Source organism: Corvus kubaryi, unplaced genomic scaffold (assembly GCF_017639235.1).
Source record: "Corvus kubaryi isolate FWS band 111438036 unplaced genomic scaffold, C.kubaryi_AGA036_p1.0 37193, whole genome shotgun sequence".
NCBI classification, from domain to species: Eukaryota; Metazoa; Chordata; class Aves; order Passeriformes; family Corvidae; genus Corvus; species Corvus kubaryi.
Window position 1 is genome coordinate 852881 of NW_024581055.1, and position 8295 is coordinate 861175.

The 8295-nt window shown below is 63.1% G+C and overlaps 2 protein-coding genes across 2 annotated transcripts; both read left to right on the top strand.

Annotated features, from left to right (window-relative positions):
• Positions 1-91: 91 nt before the first annotated feature.
• LOC121661749 lies at positions 92-3693 on the top strand (the record flags this gene model as incomplete). Its single annotated transcript, XM_042022242.1, has 4 exons — positions 92-236; positions 864-938; positions 1134-1232; positions 1448-3693. Coding segments are annotated over 4 exons (1371 nt in total), but the record flags the coding sequence as incomplete, so codon positions are not given.
• A 2236-nt stretch (positions 3694-5929) lies between these two features.
• On the top strand, positions 5930-7528 carry LOC121661785 (cathelicidin-B1-like). The gene is made up of 4 exons (XM_042022311.1): positions 5930-6694; positions 6927-7031; positions 7128-7211; positions 7314-7528. Exons 1-4 carry the CDS (start codon positions 6464-6466, stop codon positions 7440-7442), a joined length of 549 nt encoding a protein of 182 aa, XP_041878245.1. The 5' UTR covers positions 5930-6463; the 3' UTR covers positions 7443-7528.
• Positions 7529-8295: the final 767 nt, after the last annotated feature.

An 8295-nucleotide genomic window follows, 5' to 3' on the forward strand; every position in this document is an offset into this window, starting at 1 on the left:
ATCCCTGGGGGAAGGTGTGATCCCCAAGGAGGGTGTGATCCCTGAGGAAGGTGTGATCCCTGGGAAGGTGTGATCCTTGAGGAAGGTGTGATCCCTGATCCCGTGGCAGGAGCCGGTGACCTTCGAGGACGTGACGGTGTTCCTGAGCCGGGCGGAGTGGGACGCGCTCCCGGCGGGGCAGCGGGAGCTGTACCGGGATGTCGTGTCGGACACCTACGAGCTCCTGACCTCCCTGGGTAATCCCGGGAATCGCCCTGGGCAGGGGTTCCCTCGGGTCCCACCCCAATGGGGCCGTGCGGCTTCCAGAACGCTGAATCCCAGAATCCCAGAGTTGTTGAGGTTGGAAAAGGCCTTGGAGATGCCCAAATCCAACCGTTCCCCAGCACAGCCAAGGCCACCACTCGTCCATGTCTCCAAGTGCCACATCCACGCGGCTTTCCAATCCCTCCAGGGTTGGACAACCCTTTCCATGAGGAGTTTTCCCTAACAGGGGCTGATCAGGGTGTTTAGTGCTGGAAAATGCAGGATTTGGGTTTGGGTTTGAGCACCCCTGGAAATGATTCCCTAAGATCAGGGAGCACGGTGGGATGTTCCACCCCTGGGAGCTGCTCCCGGGATGAGCAGGAGACATTCCCTCGCTGGGAACGCCCGTCAGCGGAGCTGGGAGCTGACTCCCACACTTCCATCAGGGCTCTGCCTTCATCCTCGGGAGTAAATCCCTCTCTGGCAGCAGCTCTGGTTTCTCCCTCGCTTTTCCCACATCCCAGAGGTGTTTTCGTGCGCGGTGAGGCACAGCCAGGGTGGCCCAGTCCTTGGTTTTCCTGTGATGAGGGACAGCACAAGGCTTTCTGTCCCATCCCCAGGTTATCCAGGCCCCAAACCTGACATCCTGCACCGGCTGGAGCGCGGGGAAGAGCCGTGGGTCTGCCCATCTCCAGGTGAGCAGCAACATCCCGACCCTGAGGGATGGAATTCACGTCCAGGATGGGCTCAGGGCTCCCTCCTCCATCCCCATGGCCAAGGAGCAGCTGGGATTCCTGGTGGGGACGAGGACAGGGCTCTTCCTTCATTCCCGTGGCCATGGAGAGTCAGGATTCCCAGCCTGGCCGGTGACATGCGCTGTTTTCCTGCAGGACACGCCGGGAGCTGGCTGGAGGAGCCGTCCTCTGGCTGGTGGCCCAGAGCCAGTGGGTGCCAGGAGCTGGAGGAGGGGCCAGAGCCTTCGTCTCCAGGTGAATCCTCCTCCCTCCTGCTCCAGCCCCATCCCTGAGGAGCTCCAGCCCCATCCCTGGGGCACCTCCAGGGCCTCTCCCACTGCTGGGCTCTCCTGACATCTGGCAGAGGTTGGGATATGGAGCCCGGGTGGTCCCGGACCGGGAAGAAGGGATGTTCCTCTTCCTGCTCCAGCCAGGAAGAATCCAACCCCTTCCCACCCCTCTCCCAGCAGGATGGAGCACGTCGTGCTGTCTCCAGGCCAGGAGGCTCCTGAAGAAGTTTGGCTGTCACAAGGGAAGGAGCGAATTCCCGTCGGAAGCGGACAGTGGAGTGGGGAGCCAAGTCTGGCCATGGCTCGTGAAGGAGGAAGAGGAGGAGAAACCTGAACTGGTGGAAAACCTGCCCCCGAGCGAGACGTTTCTGCTTCATTCCGTGACGAAGCAGCGGAGCGTGTGTCCTTGGGGACGGCTGTGGGATCGCTCTGGGGAGAGGAATCACGGCCACGCCCAAAACCACGGACACACCTCGGGAGAGGCGACGCTTCTCCCGGGAAACCGGGAGCTGCAGGTGGAGGAGCTGCGAGCGGCCGTGGCGAAGGACCACAGCTACTGCCTGTGGTGCGAGCCGGGAACGCCCTGCGCTCCCAGGCCGTGCTCGCCCTGCGCTCCCAGGCCGTGCTCGCCGTGGGAACACGACTACTTCCAGGGGCCCCGGGCCAGGAGGATCTGCAGACCCCACAGGCGTGGGGCCGCGCGCTGCCGGGTGGCGCGGCCGCGCTCCCGCTTCCGCGGGGTGCTCCGGAAAGCCAGGGAGATCCTGCGGCGCTACCGGCCCTACAGGAGGTCGGGGTTGCCTTGGGCAGGCTGCTCTGGCTGCCACGCTGCTGCGCAGGGGACAAACCCCGGGGCTTCTCTTCCGACGGATGCGGCTGTGCCGCACGGCCTCCAGAGCGCCGGGAACGCCAAGGGGGTGACGTCGGACGCGCGACGCGCCCCAAAGTGGATTTTGGGAACTGGGGCTTCACCCCGCGCCCCAATCCCGGCTGCAGGGGTGAGGAAGGGAGCGAAGCCTCTGGAGGATCCTGGAACCCGCTGGAAAATTAATGGACGTGTGGAATCCCAGGGGGGGTCGCTGCAGGCCGTGATCCGGGACGCGCTGAGGGCTGTCAGGTCCATGTTGAACTCCATGTGCCAGAAGTTCGAGCTCCAGGGGTTCTCCCAAGTGAAGAGCATCTGGCCCATCGTCATCGAGATCGACAACTTGGGGGAGATTGGAAAGCCCTGACTCCTGGCGGGAATCCTGGGATTGGATTCCCTGAGGCACAGCGCCCAATCCCCCACAGCCCCGGGGGCTTCAGGAGGAGAAACGTGGCAGAGGCGGATTGGGGGGGTTAAAACTTCCCCAGCCCTGAACTGGGATTGATTGAGAACCTTTGGAGAAAAGCAGTGGGAAAGGGGAGAATCAGTGTGGCTCGAAGGAGGAAAGAAGGAAAAGTTAAGCAAGGGATCCTGAAATCCTGGACTCCGGGAACGGGATGGGCTGGAAAAGATCTTAAAAACCGACCAGGGATTGGGCTGTGCTCCCCAGGGATCAAGGAACAAACGGCCTCAGGCTGTGCCAGGGGTGGGTGTTGGGGTGGGTGGAGGGAAGGACAAAGGAAGGCTCCGTTCCAGTCGTGTGGAAGCGTTTTCTTGGGACATCCAGCCTGCCTTGAATTCCCAGCAGCTCCGTGAGCCTCTGGAATTGGGTCATTAGAAGGAAAAGGTGATTTCTGGGATGTTCTCCAGTGCCCTTCCAGGGGACAGGTGCTGTTATGGGGACAGAAGGAAGCTGCAGTGAATTAAAGCAAACGGAACCGTGGATTCCTTAATTCTCCCACTTTCCGTGTACATGGGGGCAGCAGGTGGAAAATCTGGGATGCTTGGATTAGGGATGCTCCCACCATGGCTGGTGCTGGTTCTGGCAGGGGGATGTTCCTGGCAGCTGTGGGGGGTTGACTTTGGGGCTTTCAGCATTCTTCTTCCAGCCTCCCAAATAGTTTTGAGGGAGCTGGAGGGGCTCATCCTGGAGAGAAGGAGGCTCAGGAGGCACCTTCTGGCTCTTGGGAATTCCTTGGAAGAAGGTCGGAGCCAGGAGGGCTCGGGCTCTGCTCCCAGGTGACAGGACAAGAGGAAACGGCCTTAAGGGGAGGCTCAGGGTGGATATTGGGAAAATTCCTCCGGGAAAGGGCTGTCCAGCCCTGGCACAGCTGCCCAGGGCAGGGGCGGAGGCCCCATCGCTGGAGGGATTTACCAGCCCTGTGGATGTGGCTCTTGGGGACATGGTCAGGGGTGGCCTTGGACTCGGGGATCTCTGAGGGCTTTGTCGACCTCAACAATTCCATCATTCCGCAATTCCTGTAAGGACGGTCGCGCCTCGTCGGTGCCAGCGGACAGTGAAACGGGACTTTAAAGCCAATAAAACCGGCGAAATATCTCAGAAGCCGCTTTGTCCTGGCTCCAGGTGAGGTTTCAGGGCCTGGGGGGTCCCGTCTCCTCCCCCCATTCCCCAGCTCCCCCCCCCCGCGACCCCCCCGCCCGCACCGGCCGTGGAAGCGGCGGCACCGGCGCCCAATAGCAGCGGGAGCTTCAGGTCACGTGCCGCGCTCCGCCAATCACAGCGGCGCCGCGCGGCCCGGATGCTGTGCGGCCTCCGAACATGGCGCCGCCCTGTAAGCGCGGGGAGCGCGCCACTTCCGGGTCGAGGCGCGAGGCGACGTTGGGGGCGTGGCCTGACGCGGAAGCGCGCGCGCGCGCGTTTACAGGCGTGGCCACGCCCCCTCGGCGCGGTTGCCGTGGGAACCGGGGGCGGGGTCGTTGCCGTGGAAACCAGGGACGCACCGGGGCCTGGAGCGGGAAACCGGGACACGGAGGGACCGGCAGGGACCGGCAGGGACACGGAGCCGCTGGAGAGAGCCCAGAGGAGGCCCCGGAGCGGCCCCAGGGCTGGAGCCCCTCTGCTCTGGAGCCAGGCTGGGAGAGCTGGGAATGTTCCCCTGGAGAAGGGAAGGACACAGGGAGAGCTGAGAGCCCCTTGCAGGGCCTAAAGGGGCTCCAGGAGAGCTGCAGAGGGACTGGGGACAAGGCCTGGAGGGACAGGAGCCAGGGAATGGCTTCCCAGTGCCAGAGGGCAGGGCTGGATGGGAGATTGGGAATTGGGAATTGCTGGCTGGGAGGGTGGCGAGGGGCTGGGCTGGAATTGCCAGAGCAGCTGGGGCTGCCCCTGGATCCCTGGCAGTGCCCAAGGCCAGGCTGGAGCAGCCTGGGACAGTGGGAGGTGTCCCTGCCCATGGCAGGGGTGGGAATGGGACGGGATTGATGCTCCATTCCAACCCAAAGCATTCCAGGACGATTCCGTGATGGACCAGACATGCCCTCCCTTCTGTATCCCTGAATCCCTGACCTGCTGGGTTGGAAGGACCTTAAAGCCCATCCAGTCCCTCCCCCTGCCTCAGACTGGGAACCTTGCCCTGCCCAGGTTGGATCAGGGTCTTGGTGTGGGAACGGCTCCAAGACAAACCTGAGGGTGTTCCGGAATGAGGAGCATGATCCTGGGAAGGGCAAATAAAGCCCAAGTCAGATTTATGAGCTGGGCAGAACAGATTTATGAACCCCGGCTCAGGGTTCAGGGTTTGGCTTGGGGGGGGATTTACTCCCCTTCCTGTCAGAGGTGGGAGATGCCCGGGGAGTCACAAATTCCTGAGGAAAACTCACTGGATTTTCCCTTTTTTAGTCCCAAAATGGCCTCCAAGGATTTCGTGGCTGTCTGGAGCCTGCTCGGGGCTGCCACAGGCACCTAAAAATGAAATTTAAATCTCTTACCTCGATTTTGAACCTGTTTCTCTTACTGTTAAATCCTAGGTGGGATATATGGGGGAAACAGGAATAACTGAGGAGTTTGGAAGGAGCTGGGAGGAATTTGGAGGGAATTCAGAAGGAAGTGAAGAATTTGGAGGGAATCTGGGAAGGAACGGGGACAAATTCAGAAGGAATTGGGAAAGACTTGGAGGGAAGCAGAGACAACTGGAAGAGGTTTCTTCTGATGGACGAGACCAGGGAAAACAGGCTCTGGGAGATGCTTTGTGTCCACTGAGGTTGTCCAGAGAGACCAATCAGTCCCTGGAGAGGTGTTGGAATCCCCCTCCCTGGAGGTTCTTGGTGTGAGCCTGGATGTGGTGCAGGATAATCCCACCCGAGGTCCCTTTTCCATGGAAGGTTGGACCTGGAACGTGCCGGGGTCAGGCGGGGTTGTGCTGCGGGGCTGTGACCGACACCGTCCCTCCCCGGGGACTTCCCGGTGCCACCCCCTGCTGTCTTTGTCCCCATGTGATTTACGAGGGTGTTTTCCATGGCCTCCACTGATCCCAGCTCCGAACCCTCTGCGTGGCTCCAGGGGGGGCTTGAGCCGAGGGTCATCCTCCGGGCAGGATCCTGGGTGTCCTCCTGGAGCTTCCTGCTCTCCTGGGGAAGAGCGGCCGCTCCCACGTTGGTGTTTGGTGAAACCCACCCTGTTTGCAGAGAGGGACAGGCCATAAATCAGCCCTGGGCTGGAAAACCCCATCCGTCTCCAGAGAATCAAGGAATTGTTGAGGGGAAAAGTCCTCAGAGTCCATCGAGTCCAACCATCCCCAGCACTGCCAAGGCCACCCCTGCCCCATGTCCCCAAGTGCCACGTCCACAGGGCTGTTAAATCCCTCCAGCAATGGGCACTCCACCCCTGCCCTGGGCAGCTGTGCCAGGGCCAGACAGCCCTTCTGGGGAAGGAATGTTCCCAATATCCAACCTGAGCCTCCCCTGGCCTGACACAGCCTGATACCACTTCCTCTTCTGTCTGTGTTCCCTGGGAGCAGAGCCCGACCCTCACCTGGCTCGGACCTTTCATCCCACCACGCCCTGGACCACCCACGGCCATGTCTGTCCCCTCTGTCACCCCCGTCCTCGCTGTCACCCCCTGGTAACACATTCCCTGCCCTGGCGACCCCCATGGCACGGGGACCCCAAGCCCTGTGACCTTCTGCTGACCAAAAGTGACCAAGACACCCATCCCCACTGACCCGGGGACCAGAGCGGGCTGGGCTGGGCTGGGCTCTGGGCCCGGTTCATCCCACCTGGAATGTCCCGGTGTCCCAGCCCCCTGGAACGCCCACGGCAGCTCCCATAAAAGCGCTCCTGGCCCGGTGGGAAGCAGGATCCAGGATCCAGGAGCCAGGATGGGGCCGTGCCGGGCGCTGCCGCTGCTGCTGCTCGTGGGGCTGGCCGGAGCCTCCACGCTGTGGCCACAGGGATCCACGCCGGGATGGGACGGATTCACGCTGTCCTCGCTGGGACCCCGGGCCCTGAGCTACAAGGACGTGGTGGCGGCGGCCGTGGAGCTGCTCAACGCCAGGGCCGTCAGTCCCCACGTCCTGCGGCTCCGGGAGGCTCAGCCCCGGCCCGGGTGGGTGAGTGCTGAGCTCTCCCTTTCCAGGAGAAGCTCCAGGACCGGGCAGTGGTGGATCCAACCGTTCTGCCCCGTTTTGGGTCTGACCCCCACGGGATTGAGCGCAGCCGAGTCTGCGCTGAGCCTGACCCGCTCCAGGCTGGACGTGGCCCCTCCTGGGGCTGGCTCCGGCCCGTTGCGGGGCTGGGCACTGGGGGCGGTGGGGCCCTGATGGGTTCTGTCCCCTTTCCCAGCCCTCGGACCTGCAGAGCCGGCAGGAGCTGAGCTTCACCCTGGAGGAAACCACGTGCCGGACACCGGGAATGGACACCGGCAACTGCAAGAGCCGCTGGCTCGGGGTGAGGCTTCGTCCTGTGGCAACTGGGGATTATCCGGTGGGGAAACTGAGGCACGGGGGGGTTGGGCTCTCCCGTGTCCCCTCTGTGTCCCCACAGGCGGTGACCTGGTGCCACGGCTTTGTTTTCCTGGAGGAGCAGAAGCCCACGGTGGAGCTCTCCTGCGAGAACGCTCCGGCCGTGGTACGAGGGGGCCGGAATGGCTCCGTGTCCCCCCGGCTGCCGGGGGTGCCCCCGGTCCCTCCTCATCCTCCCAAAGTCTGACACCGCTCCTTGTTTTCCCAGTTCGGCCGGACCTGGAAGTCCAAGATCAAGGATTTCTTTGGCAAGGTCAAGCAGCGCTTCCGGGGCTTCTTCCAGTGCGGTCGGATTTGGATCCGGGACAGGCTCAACCTCAAGGCACCCAAACCCTGAGGGGACCCTGCTGTGTCCCCTCCCTGTGTCCCCTCCCTGTGCCCCCCACCCGGCTGCTTCACTGCCAATAAACGTCCCTGCATCGCTCCCGGTGTCACCCTGAGTGTCCCTGCGCCCCTACGGGGACCCCCGAGCGCCCCCAAAATCCCCCCTGTGCCCAGCCTGGGAGCTCTGAGAGCTGGGGACACCCTGCGGGTCACGAAGTGGGGGTGTCACGAGTGAGCGGCACTCAGTGGGGCAGATCTGGGGTCCCCCCAACCCTTCAAGGCCGTGGAGAGGCGAAGGGACCCCCCTGCAGGTGCCGCCACCTCGGGGACCCCCCGAGAGCCCCTCCCCAAATCCAGCCGCTTCCCGACCCTGCTGTGCCGCCTCCTGCCATTGTCACCACAAGGGGGACATGGCGGTGGGATGGGGACGGCGCTGATGGCAGAGGGTCCCGGGGTTGGGGGGAGTGTGATCTGCCCCCCTAAAATGGGCACGACACCGTCCTGGCCCCATGGGCACCACTGGCTCCCGCCGTCTCACCGGCCTCCTGCAGGGACTTGGACGGCCGGGATTGTCCCTCCGTGTCCCCAGGACACCTTGGGGGTCCCCTGGAGTCTGTGGGGCCCCCACAGAGGTGTTTGTGGGGTACAGACCCACAGGAATATGGGGGGACAGGACACCCCCAGGGGGCCGCAGCCATGACCCTGCTCTGGCCACTTTTGGGGCACAGGGGTCCCTGAGCCCCACAACTCTGCACCCCCCATGTCCCTGTCCCAAACTGGGTCCATCGTGGGGGTCCCCTCGGGACCTGAAACTCCCCCAGCCCCACCCTTGCAGCTCCCCGGGGGGCTCATGGTGTCCCCTGTGT